Source organism: Aquila chrysaetos, chromosome 16 (assembly GCF_900496995.4).
Source record: "Aquila chrysaetos chrysaetos chromosome 16, bAquChr1.4, whole genome shotgun sequence".
Taxonomy (NCBI): Eukaryota; Metazoa; Chordata; class Aves; order Accipitriformes; family Accipitridae; genus Aquila; species Aquila chrysaetos.
The window spans coordinates 27,653,369-27,675,176 of NC_044019.1; the positions used below are offsets into that span (position 1 = coordinate 27,653,369).

The following is a 21,808-nucleotide window of genomic DNA, read 5'->3' on the forward strand; positions in this document are numbered from 1 at the left end:
GTATATGCAAATACCAGATCTTTTTTAAGCTTCTCCCACATTTTATTGAAAAGAAATACGTTTTCAGAGTAAAGCGTATTTTCGTTTCATTTTAAATCATTTCAGAAAAACACCTTTTCCAGAGCACTGTCCCTAGAACTGATTTCCTCTAAGATCTTCAAGGAGGATTTTGAGTCCTGGCTTTGGAATTGGAATCCAGAAATTTTTGCAAACCTGAGGTCTTGTGCGACCCAGCTCCCAGGTCTGTGTGAAGAAGCCCGGTGTCTCAGACACTTGGCTGCATCGCCAAGCGTTGTCGCTGCTGGAACCTCTGGAACCCAAACCCATGGCCACGTCCTGTCAGCCACGGACCCGACAGCTTCCAACCATCAGCTAGTCCGCAAAAATCTCGAGTTGAGTGACAGCGTGTCAAACCTGACATGTTGCAGGTGAAACATTTCAAGCTCAACAAGCAAAACCTGTTTGCTCAGCAAAACTATTAGATAATATAGTCACAAAAATAATTAATTTATAATGCGATAGCCCTGTAAAACTAAGAGTCCCAAAGCATTTCGCAAACGGTGAATTAAGCTTCACAGGCATCCTCTGAGGCAGATAAATATTAAATAGATCACATTTTATATGGAAAAAATCAGACGATATGTGACAGCTGCAGAAAAAAATAGAAACTACTCTTTTTTTGTCCCTCACTTTTAGTGAGTTAAATATTCTTTTTCAAAAGAAGGAATTGTTTCTACTGCATGATTTTACACTAGTAATCCTTTTTTCTCTCTTCTTTTTCAGATACCAGTAGTATGTTATTGAAACAGTTCATTGTCCTAGCAACACCACTCAAATAAGAACTGAAAGGGAATAAGCTAATGGTTATATGACTGCGTCTTTGCTAGCTGTTGGGGAGATTTTTGTCCTTTATAATTTGTATAATTGTAAAGTTCCCTGTAGAGAAGAAAATGCAATAGTAAAAGTATATTTAAAATGTTACTAAAATGCTATTACTTGTATTTGTGTTCTTGGTTTTGAGGTCCATGAAAATCTAACAATGCAGAGCTGAGAGAGCTGCATAATTCTTTATTTCTGTCAGGTTTTGCCAAAAGATAGCTCCAAAGCCTGGATAGATTGCTTCTAGTATTTGTGTAGTTCTAAGGCTTGCATTGGTTGTCAATTGTCAATTGTTACCTTTTTTTGCAAATAGTGAACATCTACTGTTTAATTTTCTAATATTGTCTTGAGGGGACTTCTTTTCCTTTGTGACACTTTCTATTTTCATTTTGAAAACCTACTTGAACTCTTTCATGTTGTTTCAATGGCTGAATCCATCTTCCTCTGCTCCTATTGTGCTCTGTTTGATTTGATGTTAATTCCGTGTAAATTGACATGAGATGACTTCCATGTAATGCATGTGTATTTTGGGGAGGATTTTGTCCCTCAAACAGCCAAGTTAGATATTTATAAAATTGTACAAACTACACTTTGTTATTTCTTTCTTTCTCAAATTCCTTCTTTACCTTTCTTTCTCATTTGCTGTTTGCTCCTATTTTAGTGTTTAAATCCCTCTATTATTGGTATAATGCAATGTCATTGTCTGAATTTTCCTTTGCTTTCTGAATGACAGCCCACAGTATGAAGTAACATTTGCCTATCAGAGCAGTATGAAATGTCATACAGACTGAAAAAAATTGGAAAACCAAGAACAGACAGACTAAAAAGCATTCATACGTCATATTGTTCCTGTATATGTTATCCTTTGTGCATAACATAAAGCATGTATTACTCTGAACAATTAAAACACCTCTGGAATTTTTGAAATAAAATAAGTCAGTGGGTGGAAAGAAAGCCAAATAATCAAGATTTGAGAACAAAGTAGAAACTGTAACAGAAGGAAATACAAAAAGAATTAGAAAGTTGTCTTCATGATTTTGCTAAGGAAGCAGAAAACACGTAACAATTTACAAAGTTATCAGATTTGATAATCACTTATCACAACGATCATCTTCCATTCAAAAAGGGGGCAATTTGTAGCATTGCCTTTCAAAAGTTCGTAACTGCTCTTAAATTTTTAACTATACCTGCACAAAATGGCCAATGAGCATAAATGCCTCCAAATCTTCACAACACCAAGGAAATCTGGGGATTAAAGAAAGGGAAATCATCACAGAAAGTATGTGCCAAGCTACAGAAAAATAGCTTGTTGTGGTTTAACCACACAGCTGCTCACTCACTCCCCCCTCCCTCAGCGGGATGGGAGAGAGAATTGGGGGCAAAAAAGTAAAACTCGTGGGTTGAGATAAGAACAGTTTAATAGAACAGAAATGAAGAAACTAATAATGATAATAATTACAACAATATTAAAACGACAACAGTAATAATAGAAGGACTGGAATATGCAAGCGATGCACAATGCAGTTGCTCACCACTCGCCGACCGACGCCCAGTTAGTTCCCCAGCGGCAATTCCTCCCACCCCCACTCCCCCCAGTTTATATACTGGGCACGACATCACACGGTATGGAATACCCCTTTGGCCAGTTTGGGTCAGCTGTCCTGGCTGTTTCCCCTCCCAGCTTCTTGTGCCCCTCCAGCTTTCTCACTGGCTGGGCATGAGAAGCTGAAGAACCCTTGACTTTATACTAGACATTACTTAGCAACAACTGAAAACATCAGTGTGTTATCAACATTCTTCTCATACTGAACCCAAAACATAGCACTGTACCAGCTACTAGGAAGACAATTAACTCTACCCCAGCCAAAACCAGGACATAGCTGAATGATTTCTGAAGATCTGCAACAGTGCATGGAAAGATAAAAAATCAGGAAAAGTACTCTGCCATGAGACTGCGGGTTTGGCAGACAATATCAGTGAGAGTAACTGACGTGTGCATATGTTCGAGGTGGGCATGTGTTTGCAAGGAATGAAGTTACTACAGTTTTGTAAAGTACTGCTGGTCATCTCTACTGCAGCACTTACATACTCGTTTTTACCTACCGCCCCACCAAAATAAGTGTATTAGCTTAAACTGTCTGGAAAGTGGGTTCGCATTTAAATTTCCACCATTGCTAACACCGCCGTGAGAGGATGAGGACAGCTCCACATCCACAGCTCTCAAGGTTTTTAGGTCTTTTGTTTCTTTTCTGAGAGTTAACGGCAGTCTTGCCAGCGGTCAGAGGTGTGACTGCAGCATGGGTAAGTGTATCCAGGACCAGCGTTACTCGGGGGCTTAGGCAGTGGTGAAGATGGAGATGGAGTGGCCTATAGTTCTGCAGGAGTTAATTATAAAAATTAATTATCCACACTGGATAGGGGCTCCTCAAGTGTGCATCGAAGAGCTGTCGTTTTACTTTCCTAATGTATATCCCAACATTTGCAAAGAACACACAGTGAAAGAGAAATATCTGTTCCTGAAGCTGAACAAAAAATTTGCAAAATAGAAATTAAACACCCCGCCCTCCCTCCCCAAAAAAACAAACCAAAAGCAAACAAAAAACCACTTAAAATCATAGCATTTAAATGTTTTACTCATAGCAGGCTTTGCATTCTCCATCAAATAACTGACAGCTGCACCATCTGTGGAAACGGGTAAGTTATCATGGCATTTTTCCATGTCAGTCTAGACATAAAGGTTCTTTTCCACTTTAATAATGGAGCCTAGTTTTTCTTCCATTATCACCGGTCTTAGAGCCCAAATGGCTAAATATATCAGAGGCATTCCTCAGGCTGAAAATTTCTCAGATTGCTTCGCACATCCCATGTTTAATCTTTGAAAGATGATGAGGCTTTTAGCATCCTTCATTTATTTTTACTTATTGAAAATCTAATGAAATGACACACTAGGGATCTTTACCACCGGGTGCTGAGTGTCTCTTGAAATTTACCTAATGCGTGAAGATTTTTGGTCAGGGGATGGTCTACATTTCACAAGATCAGCTTCTTGGTGCTCTAAATGGACAATAATAAATGGGCAAAACTGAGACCTGGAGGGCAGTAGACAGCTTGGGGAATTGGTAGTGAGAAAGAAGCTGAGGTCCAGAAAATTTGTATTGTTATTATGCTGTTATTATTGGGTTTGTTCTTTACTGTAGCAAAGATGCGATAAGGTCAGGGCTTCACAGGAACAACTAGGCAATGACCTTTGCTTGGAAATCTGCTCATCTAGAATTAACCAGAACACAATGGGTGGCTGTAATAACGAGCACGGAAGGAGTAAGGGAAGAAAATTAAAAACAGGAGCTGTATGATCATGCAGTGACTCCAGTGAATCACATAAATATAAAGATAGTTCAGCAGTCCTTTGAAAGGTGGGGGATTTACATATGAACTGATAACCAAATCACTTTTTCAGGCTTCACAGGAGTGAATCTCAGATGAGATTTGAAAGATGACAGGGAAGTAGCTAAAGGGATCAGAGCCAGAACTTCAGTGAAATGTGTACGTGAATAAACTAAATATTACATAGGAGCTTGTCGGACATTTTAGTAACAAATGGGATATCTGTCAGAATACAGCTTCAGGCTGCCTTCTGACAGAATGAAACAACGGTTTTAAAAAAAATCCCTTCCTCGTTGCTGCCACGTAGACCCAGCCAACAACGCCTCTCCTGAAACTCTCTCACATGATGGTGAATTAGCCTTGACAGCTCCAAGGTCAAATGAAGTCAAAGGAATCACCAAGAATTCAACCAATGGACTTTATCTAGTGGTTACAGTGAAAGACTCGATGAAACCGTAGCCAGAGTCTACTCCCAGCTTTCATCCTTCCGGACCCTACAAGGTACACAAGTGCGGTAATCCAGGCAGGTCCCCTAGCGCGGAAGGTTGCAAGCTGAGTTTGAGCCTCATGTCCTCGTGCCTCTGATCCTCGCTGATGCGGAGATGAGGTAGGGAAGGAGAACTGTGGCAATATAACTGTGGCCGGTCCATCTGGAATCGTCTGACGGCCCTACATGGATGCTCTTATCTACATTGGTTGCCTAAGGTTGTCAAAAAGCCACCTCTGGTCCTCCCCTGTCTTGCACAGCACAGCTCTAAGTCAAGGTGCTCTGTAACTTTGGGCTTGTCTTTTTGTATTATCAAATCTTTTTGTCTCAGCTTCGTAAATCCAAAAGGGATCTAAAATATTTATGTATGCTTGCACAGTTTGGAATCCCGCTTAGAGAGTAATTTTGATAGACTGGGCTTTTTTCTTCAGATGAAAGACTCCATGTTGACACAAACTGGCATACCCAAGTTTTATTCTTTCCCAGGGTTGCTTAGCTCAGAGTTGGTTTTCCTTTTGTATCATCCTTTTTCACATAAATCAAATATAAGATACGGCTACAAATGTAAACATTAACCTGTGAAAGAATAAAAAATAAAGTTTACTTATTTTACAGGGTGTGAAAAGCGTAGAAAGGCATGATTCTTGCCTCCAAGAGCTAACACATTAAATTAAGCAGATAGCGTAGAAGAGAAATTCAGTGCAGTGGATAATTAGTAGGTGCCTTCATCCCAGGCCAGCAATGCTAATACCTGCTTTCGCATTGTGTACATATACAGTTGTGCGTGCTGGATTAACACTGACAGAGAATAGCACTGACAAAGTTTGCAGGAGACCAAGGTTGCTAATTGTAAACTTAACTTGGTCAAAAAAGGCAGTAATAAAGCTTCAGGAATATTTATAATTTCATGCGGTTACAGCGTTTTCACTGGCTGTGATTCATGATGCACTGACAATGATTCACAGCCTAAGGCATGTCTGAAAGACCCCGCTGAAAGCAAGGATTGGACGAATATTTCAGGATCTCGTGGAAAGTGCTGGGACCCTGGTTGTTTTGTGCGGGAGCTCAGAAGGTCTTTCTTTACCCGAGGAACATGAAGAATAATGAGGCACCCCTAGAGAAAATTCTGCTGCTATTGAGTTTTTCCTGACCTAAAAAAACCCATCTGTACGAACTAGATAGCAGCTCACTTTTCAGCTCCACACACTCTTTCTTTAGGTTATTAGCTGAGATCGTTAACGAGGCGGCCAGTTAGCTGTGGCCGCAGCGGTGGGGTTTGTTGGCTACAAACACCTGTGCAGTAGGAACAAGGCTGAATCCAGCGTACATTCATCAGACGATGGCAACAATAAATGACTGAAGTGTTGAGCTGGATTTGAAGAGGTAGCACAAAGATAAAAGGCTCCTGAAGCCCTTTGCAATTCCCTTAGTCATCCATTCCCACCGAAGGCTTCTCTTTTGAAGTTTCCAGGAGGCTTGGTGCGACCTTTGGTCGTCCTTTTGGTCAGAGCTCTTATCTGTCTAGTGCAGACCCGGCCTCTTTTTGCTTGTACTACTCAAAAACAGTTATTATGGGATAAACAAACTGTATTTGCTGATGCACGTTCTCAGTTTCCTTATCAGCTGAACAACACGCTTCTCGTGCACGTTGGGTCAAACTCACTGCTGGTCCAGCTCCAAGAATTCCAGGGCAACTGCACCACAGCTCGTTCGGCGCTGGCGTGCACCTACCAACTGCAAAAAAACCATAACCACGTTGTGATGGAGCGTTGTCTTATGAGTCGACTGAGAATTTCCCATTGTTGCAAAGCATCCTTGGGTTGATGATTGCAGGTCTTACACCTTTTTAATGAGATATCAACGTGATATCTAAGCATTGTTTTGGGTAGCTGTCCAGATGCTTCAGGATATTGTCAGACTGAAGACTGTGTGTCTTATCAAAGAAGAATTTCAGTTTTATTGTGATTGTCCCTTCAAAATAAATGCAAATAAGTACATCATCTGTGTCTCAAAACCAGTTCGCAGCTGTTGTGAAATACATTGGCAAAGTTATCTGATATGAGGTGCAAGACACGTATCTGAGGAGAGAAGAAAACCAAACCCCTAATCCCAGCCCAGAATCAGGGGGTCTAAAAAAGTCAGAAGGCTGGAGACTGAAGTCAAGGGCTCAGCTGTCATGGTTGAAAAGCTACTCCCTGTACTAACAAGCATCCAAATCTACCGCCATAGAAAGGGAAAATATATCTTGTTACTGACATGCTGTGGAAGCTACACACAGAGAGCAGGAGTCATTATACAGTATTTCACTAATATGAGGATCATCAGTCGGTTATGAATAAAGTCTTCTAAACTCTAAGCTGTTATATCCAGGGGCTTTTGCCTCCTTGCTTGTACCTCAGGTGCTGGTTTGCTGGTCTGCTGCACCACTGCTTCCAGATCTGGTTTTTGCCATGAGTAGCCTGGCAAACATTTATGGCAGCTTTCACACAGAAAAATGCTTTTACTTTTTCATCTTTTAGACAGAGGGCTGCTATGATTAACCAAAGGAAGAAAACAAAACCCTTCCTTGCTTTTCAGGCTTCTTTCATAGGCTTCTTAGTCTGAGCTTTTACCAACCAACCCAAGAAGATACAGCCCTGAAGAGGAAACATCTCAGGGATTGCGTGAAAGGTAGCTGGCACGGAGCTACTGGACTACAAAAGGAGCTAGTTCCCTTGGGTCATGGCTTTAAAAGGTTATTCCTCTCTCAACACAGCAGAGCAACAGCTACTTTCCACCACTCCAGTCACTCCTGTTACAGCATCCCTCATTGCCCCCCCCATTCCAGCACCTCCGCAGAAACCAAACTTCTTGCAGTCCGCTCACCCTTGGTTACAGGCCTCGCTACATTACACCAATCTATAAACGTAACCAGAATATGCCAGAGAGAGAGCAGAGATGATCAGGAAGCATTCAGCAAAAAGTGTATTCAACCTTTTCATTAAAAAAAAGAAAAATCTCTTCCCTGAAAATCTTAAATAGGTTTTTCATGCATGATCTGTTTTTCACACACACACCCCCCAAATTAAATATTTGAAAACTAAATTTTTAATAGAGAAACAATTTAACAGGAGCTTTTTGATCATCCCTTTGCTGTTGGCAAAGAACAAGGGCTCAAGGGCGCTTCAAGCATTGCTTGAGTATTGCTACAGAGAGTGAAATGGTGGCTCGCTCTCTGTATTTAAAGAATAAGCCATAGATGTCATCAAATGGATTTATTTTAGCAGGAGTTCATGGGTTTTTACCACCCATGCCCAAATGTCCCCACAGGCTGTTAACTCCCGATTCCGCAAACACGCCTGAGCTTTATATACGGGATTGTCTGTCATGCAGGGAGGGATGTATATCACTGTCAAGCATAGTTCATAGACAGTATCCATATAAAATGCTATCTGAGACTACTCTCCGACATTCAGAGTGTATTTGAGATCCCCACTGTCGGACAGGTCAAGCCATGCGGTACCCATACCTGCTTCATCAGCGGTTGCCAAATGGTCCGCGGTTGAACGGTCACACTCAAGCCAAGAGATCTAACTTCTGCTCTTGTAGAAGTTTGGCTGAGTTACCTGGTGATTTTTAAGCGGGTCACGTTCATCTTGTGCCTCAGTTTCCCCACCTATGGAGCCGGGCTTGTAGCTTAAAAAGGGAAAGAGTAATGCATTAACACATTAATGCTTGCAAGGCACTTGAAAAGCGTTAAACAGAACATGGTATAGTCCTGCAAAATATGTGTATTAATTAACCATCAGAGATCTGCTGGTTTATTAGGAACATTTCAGAGATGTGCCTTCTCATTAGCCTGGTACAAAACGACCCACAGCAGGAGGGAACAAGTTGCTTCAAACGAGGTTCAACTTTCTGCCAGTTTAATCTTCATCTCACTGACAGACTTCTGAATCTTAATTTAATTATAGTTCCTTAAATGTTTTCTGATATCGTATCTCAGTCTCTCTGTTCTGTGTCTTTTTATGGTTTCTTTTTTGTCATGGGACAGAGGAATAGATCTTTTTTTTCCAGTGTCCATTAAAATTCCCTTTGCCTGCAGTGCAGTATGCTCTATAAAAGAGATGAACCTGCTGCAAGTGAAATAAGCTGATGCTGCACTGTCTTTTTAGAGCAACAACAATCTTTATAGATTATTTTTCCAAGTGTCATGAATCTCCTTCAAAGTCACAAGTGACTGTTATCAATTAATATACTTAATAGTCTCATTTTCAATTCACATTCAGGCCATACCGAGTCTATGCTCGCCCTGGCAGATGCTTGAAAGCTTTGCCTTTCAGAGATAAAATGTTACCTTGTATGTGATGGGGGTACTAAGGGGGGGTGATTCAGGAGCCAAAAGACATGTTAAAGTGCAGCACCTGAGGCCTTCTTGTTTTCTGAATTTACAGTCTCAGACTGGCAGTCGTATAAATGAGTGATGCTCTCTGATGTTCTCTTCCAAGCAGGCTACGAAATTGGCAGGGAGTCTTCGGTTTTGTGCTGATGTGTCCAGAATTCAAATAATTTGATTCTTGGGTATAATGACAATTGGAGGCACAGTATTACCTTGAGAAAAAGAGATGGGAGAGACAGCTTCTGTATCCTGTATTGAATTAACAACCGATTCCCATTTACTCTCTCCACTGAAAACTCTATTATGCAGGATTCTTATTGCCCTTATTCAAGGGCATGGAATTAAAAAAGTGATATCGATGGTAATGCTCTCATCTTCCTACCATGACATTGAATAATGGGGACAAAGAAGGGAAATCTTGAAGGATGATATGCCTTTTAAAATACTGCTGATATTGAAAACATATAAAGGACAATGCCTTTGAATATCATATTCAGATTTTTGTGCTTTTTGCTTATGACTTTAAATCATCTTTGCTTTTATTTTCGCTGTTGTTTTTGGAACATTTTATTTTCTTGTGATTTCAGGAGAGAATCCTTACATACTTGAGATGAGGACGGAGGTGAAGTGTTGGTTACGCTAATTCCGAGAGACATCTGTTCTCTCCTCCTGGATCCGGAGAGCAAGAGTTAGGAATCTGGCAGGGAAAAGTCCACCAAGAGACCGGTATAACTATACAGGTAGAGTAATACTACTGCTGCTCAAGTGGAGGCTCTTCTTCTGGCACAAATTGTCATTTTCCAGTTCAGCTTAAGCCCTTTCTGAGGTTACATAGACTAGATAAAACTGGTGGTCTTGTAACAAAATAAGAATATCCACTGTGGACCCTGCAGCATCCTTCCTTTACAAATACATTCATTTAGGTTTTAAAATGTATTTTCCTGTGTAAATGATATCTTACACAAAATAATGAGTGTATTTCCATTAGGAAGTTTTAAATGATATTTTACAGAATAAATTATAATATCTCCATCTTACAGGCAGGAAACCAAGAAGCAGAATATTTAACTACCTTGCCAAAAGTGGCACAGGAAATAATTTCTGAGGTGGGAACAAAGCATGGATCTTGCTCTCATTGCTGCAAAACCACAAAGCCTCCCTGAACTATTGACACTCTTACCTAACCTCTACCCAGATGTTAACAAGGCCCCTTACACTAAATTTTCAGTCAAAGCTCTTTGCGAGGTGGAATCATGGGAATCAGCTCTGCAGCGTGCCTAAGGTTAAAAATTTGACTGGAAAGGGTTTAGGGAACAAGTGTCAAAACTCATACCTGTGATGATACCCGTTGATTCTGACCACATGGATGCTATCGTTATGCTGGTATAACTCTGTGCTTGCAGTTATTTTAGAGTCCGTTACACCAGCATGCTGTACGAGATCAGGATGCGTCTCAAAACCTCTTCATAGCAATTCTGAAAAGTCAAAATCATGGCTTACTTTGTCAGAGGGAAGCTCATTTTATCTCCCACTGCCCCTGGAACAGTCAGGACTATCAGTAGATGGTTACCTGTGATCTGAAACATGTGGTCTTCGTTGGGAGACCCTTCGCCTGGCAGCGCCACGGGATGGAGCCGAGTCCCGCTCTCCCTGGCGTACGACGTTCCCTTTGATACCTGTTCGTCTCCACCATTAGCACGTGATTACAGAAAAATCAGTTTTATAGCTGATTGCCATCACCTGCAAAATTTTCTTGCCATGAAGTAGTAGATGCTCAGGAAGCCATAAGCACTCCTCTGCCCTGCTTGTACGATAGTGCTATCGAGGTATATTTTTTCGGGGAAACGAGAGGGCGTGAAAGAGAAGGGGCTCTGAGAGGGTCATCACAATGACGTGGCAGGGCACGATGACCTGGAAAGCTTTAAAGGCGTCTGCTGCCAAGCTGTTAGTACTACCTTGTCTGGTGGTGCACAGCTCGCTGCGTATATGGATGTGCTCCCACACCCTGACCTGAAGAACGGTTGCGCACCTCCGCCCTGCGTTAGCATCCTGGGTGCATCCACCAAGCTGTGTCAACTAACAGGGATATTGAGACTTCGTTTCTACCTCGACCGAGTATTTGCAAGGAGCCACTGAAGGTGGAGACGATAGCTGTATTTTCCCTGGGAACATAGCTTTCTTGCTTGTGCGGGCAGGGATACATTTTAGACTAAGAATTATAATTACAACCAGCTGCCTGTGGCCTCCAGAGGTCAGCATATCACTTGAGAAGAGCTAAATCACAGAGCCCTCAAACCATACTTTTCAAGCATGATCTCATTATGTATAGTTTCCAATTTCACTGGTAATAAGATTTAAAGGCTTTGTCCCCAACGCTAGTTGTGACAACAAAAGCAAGAAAAGAAAAAAGAGCTCTCAGAATATCCATTGTAAAATGCAAAATGTTGTCATTGGTCAGTACTGCCACTTGGATGAGAGATCGCTTAGTTTATTGAAAATAATCAGACAAATAGAGATCCATATGCTTAGGTGCTATTCCTTACATGTTAGTACCGATGGGATGAATGGGCATGCCAAATGTCTTCTGAGTGGACTGTCAGACTTGTTCAACTGTGTTATAACCTTTATTTTTTTAGTACATTTGAACACAACGTGCAGTTCTAGTGACGCTCTCGAAAATGATAATGTAGAACCAGAAACCATACAGAGATGAGAAACAGAGATTATCAGAGGCGTGAAACAGCTTTCATGCAAGAAGGAACTTAGACTATTCATCTCAGAAAAAATAAGTTGGAGGGAATATGATACAGGTCTTTAAAGTCAAGAACAGTGAAAAAAAGGGGATAGGAAATGACTATTGATTATCTCTTACAGTACGGTGGTCAACCAATTAAGTTATCAGGCAACAGGTTTTGAAACAAACACAGCATAGAATTAAACGGTGAAAATCATTGCTTTGGGACTTTATGGAGGCCAAAGAGTCAAAAAAAGGGACTAGGCAAACTCACGGAGAACGGGCCTGTGGGTCAGTGCTCAGCGGAGGGCTCTGAAGGCAAGCTCCCACAAAGCTCACGGGACTTCCCTGCAAGCTGGAAAGGCTTCATGCGGACACCACTCCCTGCTTACCCGAACATCCACCACTTGTCTCCGTGGGAATAAGATATCGAATGTCCACTTTCGCCTGACGAGGTGTACTTCTCGTGTTCTTAGTATTGCTATAATGCTAAGAAACTTCCTTTTGCTTAAGAAGCAAGTGACAACAGTCTTTGCAGGAAAGGCTCGGAACTTAATTCTTTCTAAATACTAGCAAGTATTGATTTGCTGTAGTATACTATACTGGATTCAGTAATCCAGAGCAAAATCAGGACAAGGTACCTTTCTAAGAGACCCTAATCTTACATGGACTCCTCTGAGATCAGGTAGCTTCTGTCTTTGCTGCAAAGTAACACTCAAATGTATTTCTCTGTGGACCACCAGCCTCAAAACATCCTCGTAAACACCAAAGAGCCTCAGTGTCACCCAACACTATCTAATTTCTCCTTAGCACGAAGAACTCTGGAAGGCTTACCGAGACCTCAGTGTTCTCACATAACTGCTTTGAAACACAACCTTAAGTGGATCGAGCAGGCATCAGCCGAAGACAAAGTGTGGAAACCCTGCTACAAAAAATAAAATAAATAGTACAAACAGAAAATCCAGCCCAACTCCAAAGAAAAGAAATAACAACACTCTAATCTTCTGTTATTTTTATTAAAGCTGCAGAGTCTTACTACACACAACAAATATTTTATCGATATAATCTAAGTTAATAAAATAGTTGAACAACTCTTTAGATTTATATTTGTATAGAAATGATCTGTGGAACATCTCATCTTGAAACAGCAGTGCCCAAAACCAACTATTCAGCAGGATTTTTTTAAAGAAGAGTTTGGGACTAGAGGATGCACTGTTCATTCTCAAAGAAAAAAAAAAAATCCATGCAAAAATAACCCCCACCCTCTTCCCACTTTCTCTCCTACACAAAGTGTAAGGCCGTATAGAATGACCACGTAAGCGATGGCCCATTTCTTTCAGTGTTCTTCCTCATACCTACATTAGGAGCTGTCGTCTAAACTCAGTAACTAAAACAAGACGAAAAGAAAATTCAATTGCACAATCCTAGTCTGCAGGTGACAAAGTCATAACATCTCTTTACAGAAGTCCCTACTCTTTTTCCAGTTACGAGAATTCGTTATCGCATTGTGTTTGTTCCCCAACTCTCGCCTACATGCCTGATGTCAGTTATTGTCTGTATACGTTTGTTAACAGAAGTCAGTTTATCTACTATTGCTTCGGTCTCCCTTCTTCACCTATGTGTAGTTTAGATTCTACGTAGCACTGCCTGCAAAGGGCCGACTCCGTGGTATTTTCCCCCCATTTTAGACAAAGCCCATAGCTCAAGTGATGATCTCCTCACTGCAGCTATGCATCGGTGTCACCCGTGAGATGTCTTTTCTAGGCTATGAGGCATGTCTTTGCTAGATCATTCCATTTATCTTAGTCCACTCGTAGATGTCCTGTTCACACACTATGTCCGAGTTGATGAGGAGGTATCTGTCCCCAACACAGAAATGTTTCTGGCAGGCAGCACATTTGAAGCATTCCAGGTGATACACTTTGTCCTTCACCCGCATGGTCATCTCGTAAGCCCGGATTCGCTTGTCGCAGGAGGCGCAGAGGCCATCTTGGCCAAAAAGCCTAAAACAACAACAGCAGAGAAGTAAGTGGAGTTCCTTTGCTGGGGAGCTGGGAAAAACCAAATCAAAACAAGAGCATAACATCAGTGCCTTGATCCATTAGTCACAGTATTGCCAAGTTAGATAGAGGTCACATGGAAAGCTGCCGAGCAGAACTCTCAACCTTGCAATATCAAAAATTGGAGTAGAAAGTCCAAGGTCCTCACCCGTTTTCAATATAATTGACTTCTCTGATCAATGACCTTAGCCCGAATTGCTGAGCAGCTTCATGAGGAGTAAAGGTTCCCCAGATCATAGCATAAAGTTGTGCCATACTAATACTTCCACTTTTGTGATCGATAGAAATTACCTTTCCATTGAGAAATTTTGCCTATCTTCAGCTGTTGCTGTTGCAGTTTACAGAAAGGAGTTGACACAAGCCATGGTCTAAGACTCCCCTGTCTCTTATCGTTGCCTCCACATTGGAGAATCTTTCAAACCCAAACATTTCTATATCCATGAAGTCACTCCTGCTGGGTTTCCGAAGGATACAGGCTAAGACTTTCTAGATAGTTACGCTAGCCCAAAGAATTTCATGATGTGGACCGCTCTTTAATCCACACTGAGAAACCCTACTGAGATCATGATGGTATTGTCTATTAAAAGGAGCCTCTAATGAATGCACTGGATATGTATTCCCCTCACAGCACGCACTACCATTCAGCTGGAGCAGTGAGACGTACTTAGCTATGTGTGAACGCCAGCCTTTCACGCAGTCTGCTGGCTACAGAGATTGTAAGTCAAATCATTAATAAATAAACATGATTTTTTTTTTTTTTCTTAAAAGAGGGGAGAAATGCTACGTACTACTTGTTCAACGTATACACCTATTGAGTTAGACTTCTAAGTTTCCATACTAATTCTGGAAAGAGAGTTTTTCCACCTCCAACACTTCTCTTACGTGTGCTGTGCCTGCTTTATATCATCTTCTGAACTGGAAAAAGGATGCTTACTAAATTAAGAGAGATCTTTAAGGGGAAAAGACATCATTTCTTTCGTCTGCCAGGAGATGTCAGTGTTTACTTCTGCCCAACGAAAGTAATACTAAGGTTACACAAAGGTTGCCAAATTTTTCATTAACAAGGGAAGATACTATATGCTGCATTATTAAATAAATGAAAACGTTGAATTTCATTGCGAGAAAATACATTAACTGTATCGCCACACTTTGTGTTACTTCCATTTTAAGGTGAAAAGTGTTTGGAAAGTGTAATTACTGGATCGCTGCTGGACTGTCGCGTATGCAGAGCATTTACAAGCGGTCCCATTAGCAGAGCTCAGTTCTTAGCTTCTGCTTAGCAAAATTCCCATCAGTACAGCTCAGGGACACCATAATTAGGAACTCCACTGAGAGTTTGGTTTAGTTGTTATTGGCAGGTAAATTAGCCCTCAGTAAAGTAGCTGAAAAAATACTAAATACCATTATTCCATTCCACAGACCTCCTGACACATTAGCGATCCATTAGAAGAAATGGTACACAACCAGCACAGCAAAGATCAATCCACTTTAATTGTAATCAAGAATGTAACGATCCTTTGTTATCAATTTTTGTGAAATATCTTAATCTCAATTTAATCCTCCTACTTACAAATGTTGGCAAAACAGGCAGAGAGGCGTTAATGAAAATAGCTGTAACGAGTGTATTTGTAGGACCTGATTCAGCACAATGTGCAAATTCTTGTCTATTCAGGACCAGGTGTAAGAATGCGAAAAATCCCCTGGATCCAAATTAGTGCGATCAAACTTTCCTGTACTGGCTGTAGCTTTGCAATAAACATACAGTACATTGCGTCTTTCTGCTTGAAGTGTCCCAGATAACTTTACCAGCGATGCAGAAAAAGGCAGGGATCAATCCGAGTATAAAAGGCAGTGACTTCAGACACCAAGCAGGTACAGCAGCCCTGCTGGCTAGAGGAATCAAGCATCTCTTACAGAGCTGATATTACCGCATCAGGAAAATGAATTGAATTCAGTTACCTTGGATACCGTGTTCTTAAATGAGAGAACTAAATGATCTTTCATCAGTCGCTGATCTTGGCACCTGGTTTTATATACCTTTCAGCTCCAAGGCAATGCTTGGAGAAGCACAGAACTTCTTAAAACCATTCGGGGGAACCAGTTCATTGTCAGCTCAGGGGGAGCTTGCTGAAATTCATCACCTTTTCCCAATTTCTCCTTGCCAGAATCCCGTGCTGACACTGCACAGTTCGCCTGGAACTATCAGGTTATGTCCGTGCAGACTGACGAATGCCAACAACCCCGAAGTCCTAGGAGTTCTTACTATATTCTTCACATTTTCAGATAATTCTCTTTTGTTCGCCGCATGTAGCAATGCTTTCATTTTCATAACAAAATGCGCTTTTTTTTCCAACAAGATTTTTAAGATTTAACCCATAAACAACTGTAAGTGACCTGATCAACACAGATAACCTCTGGATTTATCTATAACTTACTGAAGAACCCGTCAATACCATAAAGCACCTGTGCACAAACCCCCAAAATATGTGAGCCCATATCCTAAACCTGAGCTTGCAAACGGTGCCGTGTTACAGCTGTGACTGCTGCCAGGCTTTCTGTTTAAGAGCAATCAAAACCGAATTCTTTATGGATCTTTCCTCACTAGCTGCACTAATGAAATGACTAAGCAAAGCTGAAAGGCCAGAAGAAGGGGAGCGAGGGTAGAACGAGTGGGTTGTGTACCTGAGATAGTCCCTTCTGCAGAGCTTTCTGCCCAGTTTGTAGTACAGCCGTCTCCCCACTTCTCCCAGCCTGCAGCCGCACAGGTCGCAGCTGAGGCAGTCTTCGTGCCAGTACTGATCGATGGCCTTCAGGAAATAGCGGTCCCCGATGCTCTGCTGGCAACCGCCGCATGTCAGCAGCGAAGGGGGAATTTGGAGGACTTCATCCACTGGCTCCCTGAGGGAAGGAAAGAATCGTTGGAGGAGGAAAATGTACTCTGAAAGCATCCGCATGAGAAGGAAAAACAAAACAAAACACAGGGTTGGTCAAGTTAGAACAGGGATTACATCCTCGTTTTTTCTCCCAGCAGCAGAAACGATTTATCCCCTTCTGACATGAGAGGGAGCAGGACTTCACGCTTCTTTTGCTTTTTTAAAAAAAAGAACAGCTTAAAATGTAAGGAGTTAATAAGAATATCCAAAAATTTGCTAACTACTGTTTTAAATTTTTCTTCAAAGAATAATGCATAAACGTGACAATCTCTGTATCACTTGTGTGTATTCATTACTGTAAAGGCATATCCTACTTTACTAGGACATTGGTGTCTGTGTAGATACATCATTTTTCTTCTACTGGACAGAACATGAATTGCTCAGTCATGTGTCTCAATCCATGCAGTTCTTATAAAAGAAATACCTTGCCCATAACATGATTCTTCCATAATTAAAGATTGTACTTTTTCAAAAGTGCCATCAAAAAGCTGCCTGGATTCACCATTTCATAGAAAGGCTGATTATGTCTGTGCAGACTGACGAATGCCAACAACCACGAAGTTCTTGCTATATTCTTCACATTTTCAAACAATCCCGGTCTGTCCACAACACCTAGCAATGCTTTCCATTCCATTAAAAAAATGCTCTATTTTTCCCAACAAGATTTTAAAGATTTACCTATAAACAACTGTAAGTGACCTAGTCAACACAGATAATCTCTGGATTTACCTATAAATTACTGAGGAACCCCAGCAGTACCATAAAGCGTCTGTGGATAAACCCAAGAATATAGGAGCCCATATTGTAAACCTGAGCTTGCAAGCTTTGGCTGCAGTGCCGCTGGAAGCAAAGGGAATTTCTGTCTCACCAAGGGCTAAAGGACTAGAAAAGGCACCTGAGGGATTTTACATGCAGTCAACTTTCCGTTGGGAAATGTAAATTTGAAGACTAAGTCTGGGGATGTCATTTCTCTGAACAGCATGAAATGAATAAATACAACAGATGAGACTGTTGCCCAACTGGTTTAAGTTTTGCTGCTGTTTTTAAGAGAGACAGAATTTTACCTCATTTAACTGCAGGACTGCTATTTTTTCCTTCAGCTAAGGACATGAATCCCCGGGGATACGTCTATGCCAACATAGCTCAAACAATTATTTGGGATTTACACATCCCTGCGTGAAAAGAGGCACAAATCTTTACTGTGATATTAGCACTGACTATTCATGCACCTTACTTCTCTCCCTTTTTAAAAAGCTCTGAAATCTAGGATGGTTCTGGTAACACCTGGGGATAAAGCAAGAATTTTCTTCAAAGCTACTTTCTTAAGGAATTCTCTTCTTTGCCTTTTTGTGTAATTTCACAAGTTCTGCAAAAAAAAGAAAAAAAAAAAAAGAGCGGCAAAAAAAAAAAATTAAAAGAAAGGTGCTTGAGCTCAGTTCTGCAAAGTTTGCAGCGACCTGGTGCTGCCACCGAGGGCCTCATGCAAACCCCAGGGAAGTTAATAAAAAAACTATTGGATCAATCCTTTAAGCACTTGCTTAATTTTAAACCTGTGGCTAGCAGTAAGGAAGGCGTATGTTTGCACACTTATGCTTCGCTGGATGATGACCCAGGTTCTCAATATCTGGTAGAGCGGAGTCCCAAATTTTTTCATACGTTATTTATTGGGTTCTCGCTCTAGCCCAGAGTCCCTCAAAGCTTTGTTTCTGTCGCCAGTCTGTCCTCACTTAGGCTGGTGGGGGCAGAGGAGACCCACGCTGATGGAGGAGGATCAGGCTGCTCCCAGTTTCCAGCAGGCAACAGGAAAAAATTATATTACTACTGCTTATTTACTGGATCAGCAGTTTTCTGGGGAAAAATTACTTTCTTCAGCAGGGAGAAACGACCACTGGTCAAGAACTTCTGTGCTGAGAAACTGATTCTGCAGTTTTTATTTAGGCAAGCTGAGCCCTAAGATATTATCTGATTATATTCTGTTCTGGTTTTCACTCTTCTAAGTTTAAACCGCTGTGCTCCGCAAGTTGTGTCATGATATCCCTCTCCTACCAGCAATCCGTCTTGTGAGTTTTTGTTAAAATCATGGGGAGCTCTGTATGTGATGAGGCCCTAGTTTTTTCCAAGTTTATTCTTTTGGGCCCATACTCCCTTTCCTAACATGTGGGCTCCACTCTGACAAGTTCTGAGAGCCTTCCAATAGAAGGAAATGCACACTATTATCCTTTATTATCCATTATTTGAAACTTCAGATGTACCCCAAAATATCTCATCTCAAGAGCGTTCAGGAATCGCGAGCCAGGTTTCTCTGAAAGCCCTAAACTCCGGAACGGCCTGGCGGATGTTTACGCAGAACAGAATTGCTGGTTTACGCATTAGCTTTTTGATGTCCATAGATTTCTAAGCTAGCACTTAGGTCACTAGAACACAAGGCAGGTAAATAAATAAGGGTTACTAAAACTTCGTAACTGAAACCCGGATGTCATATACCTAGGAGCTTGGATTATCGTTTCTTAAAAAAAAGGATAAAATAAGAGAAAATGTAACACATAAAACATCAGGTGTGACACGGGATGAATTGATTTAATCCCCAAAAGAAACAGTTCCCATGAGTTCACTCCAGGCTTCAAGCAATGGCATTTTTAGTATCTCACAGGAAACAAACCACGAATGACTCAAGTTTACTAAGAGCAACGTTTTAAGCATTATCTGAAAATGGAGATTCTATAATTTTTTTTTTCTTCTCTCTTATCATGATCCCAGACAAGCATAACTGCAGTTCTTAGCATGCACAGGGCTGAAATGACTCTGGGTTTATGCCGAGTGACCATGCCTCTCGCCGGCGGGAGGGACGGGACGGCCGCGGAGCACAGCCCGAAAGCCTGGATGGGGACACGAGAGCCGGTCCCTTCCCCGAGTGGGAAACCCACGGAGGGAAATCCTCACCTTCCACATGCCGTCAATCAAGTCTTTCTCCATGCCCTTGGCAGAACACCCTGCCCCCACCAAAGCAGTTTATACAAGCTCTTGAAAGTTGCATTATGAAAATGTGGAAGTTGGGCACCCACAGATAACAGCTCCGACCTTTCACTATAATCGGCTACAGCGACTCGGGCAGATCAAAGATGGGGCCGAGAGGGTCCCTCCAAATGAAAAACACCCTCCGATTTGGGAAGGGTGATGCTCTCCCTCTCCCTGAGCCTTTCCCAGCACCTCTGGCTCGGATGAACGGCTGGAAAATTCCCTCTCCGGTTTGGGAGGGGGTGGTGGGGGGGTATTTGCCTCCTCTCTACTGCTCCCGGCCGGTCTTTTCCCACAACTTGGGGAGCTCTCATCACCCCCCCAACCCCACCACCAGCCCCCCCCCGGGGTCGGCGTCCAGCACCGGGGAGTTGGGGGGGGGGAAGCTGGGGCAACCCGGTACGGCTCGGCACGGCCGGGCTGGGCTGGGGGGGGGGGAGAAGAAGGACCGGGGGTGTGTGGGGGCTGCTGCCGAGACCCCCCCCGTCCTCTCCCGGCTGCTGGGAAGGGGGCTGCCGGGCACACAATGCCGGTCAAGTGGCTCCGTGATGAGGATGAGTGGCCGTGGAAAGGCTGATGGGGAAAGAGGGGGTTTTGGGGGGGGTTGGGAGGAAAAAAGAGGGCACTTACTCGGAAGGATCGAGGCTTTTCCTCTCGATGGCCGATGACATTGGCAGGGTTTGTTCCTTTGTAGCGTGCCTGTGGTGGGATCTGCCCCCGCTGCCCCCGCAAAGGCTGTCTGCTCTGGAAGCCTTTTCACCAGCTGAGTTCCCCCTCCGCCCCCCAATGACATTCACAGGATTTCCTCCTGCAACACCAAAGAGAGAGAGAGAAAGAAAGAAAAAAAAAAAAAAGAAAAGAAAGAAAAAGAAAGATGGGGCTGGGGCTGCCCCCCCCCCCCCCCGCCTCCGCAGGGCTCTGCCCCGGCGGGCTCTAACCTCCCATCCCCGCTCCGCTCCTCCGCCGAACCGCTCGCCGGGGCAGATCCCGCCGGTCCGGCCCCGACCCCGGTCCCGAGCCCGATCCCGATCCCGATCCCGGCTCCGGTTCCGGCTCCGGTTGCGGCGATGGGGAGCGGGGGGGGGGAACCGGGTACCGCGGCTGCCACCGCTGCCTCAGCCCGGAGCTCCCCGGGCTGCGCTCAGGCTCTTTGCCCGGGCAGCTCCAAACATGCTCCGGAGCCGGGTGGATCTGCCGCCACCGGGGCGATGGGCATCGCTCCTAGTAGTAGTAATATTATTATTACTCCGTGGCTCGGCCCCGGGTCTCTGGTTTCATTTCCTTTTTCCTGATCACGATTCAAATACAATAGAAGGAAATCACACTTAAAGAGACAGCTGCCCGTTTCTTAACTGGACTCCTGGGGGTTTAGCAATACAAACAGCAGCATCACGACTCGCTGGGTTCCTTAAAGAGACAGAGCCGGGGCTCCCCGGAGCCAGGGCTGGGAGCTGACGTTGCATTTTCCCATCGCAAGGGCATTTAATAACACTTTCCCGGCGGCCGGGGGATGCTCGGGTAGGGAGGCAACCTGCAAACGATCCCGAGGGCTGGGGAAAAAAAAACCGTAAGTGCCTGGTTCCGTCGTACTGGCTTCTTCTCAGCTCCACGCAGGACCAAAGCCACAGTCACCGTCTCTCTCCTCTCCCTCTCCTTCTCTTACATCTAGACGCACATGCCCACACGCACTCATATTTTTGTACCGTACTTCGAGGTCCGCAGGCGAAGAACCGAAGTATTCTTTCTCTACCTAGGGTTCAAACTGGTCAACTGAATTGTCTCTCCTTTATATCCCCTAGTGAACATTTAGGGGCGTCTGCTTGTAGACATCCCCTAGTTCTCGGCAAGCCATATAACAAATTTATACCTCGACACCCTTCACTGTTAATGAGCTATAAAAGCCAGAGAGTACAAAGTATCGATCTGTAATTAATCACC

At 43.0% G+C, this 21,808-nt stretch overlaps 1 protein-coding gene across 1 annotated transcript; it reads right to left on the reverse strand.

The window, feature by feature from the left end:
* Positions 1-12,860: 12,860 nt before the first annotated feature.
* Positions 12,861-21,074, reverse strand: LMO2 (LIM domain only 2). The gene is made up of 4 exons (XM_030039534.2): positions 20,809-21,074; positions 20,501-20,678; positions 16,605-16,820; positions 12,861-13,865 (listed from the first exon to the last, which is right to left on the reverse strand). The coding sequence occupies exons 1-4, from the start codon at positions 20,813-20,815 to the stop codon at positions 13,646-13,648; spliced, it is 621 nt and encodes a 206-aa protein (XP_029895394.1). The 5' UTR covers positions 20,816-21,074; the 3' UTR covers positions 12,861-13,645.
* Between the last annotated feature and the right edge of the window lie 734 nt (positions 21,075-21,808).

Excerpts from the sequence above, each read along its gene's own strand:
- LMO2 (XM_030039534.2), bottom strand. Across the intron at positions 16,821-20,500 it reads AAAAGCCTCGATCCTTCCGA|GGAGCCAGTGGATGAAGTCC; the intron begins GTAAGTGCCCTC and ends TCCTTCCCTCAG. Across the intron at positions 13,866-16,604 it reads TGCAGAAGGGACTATCTCAG|GCTTTTTGGCCAAGATGGCC; the intron begins GTACACAACCCA and ends TTGTTGTTTTAG.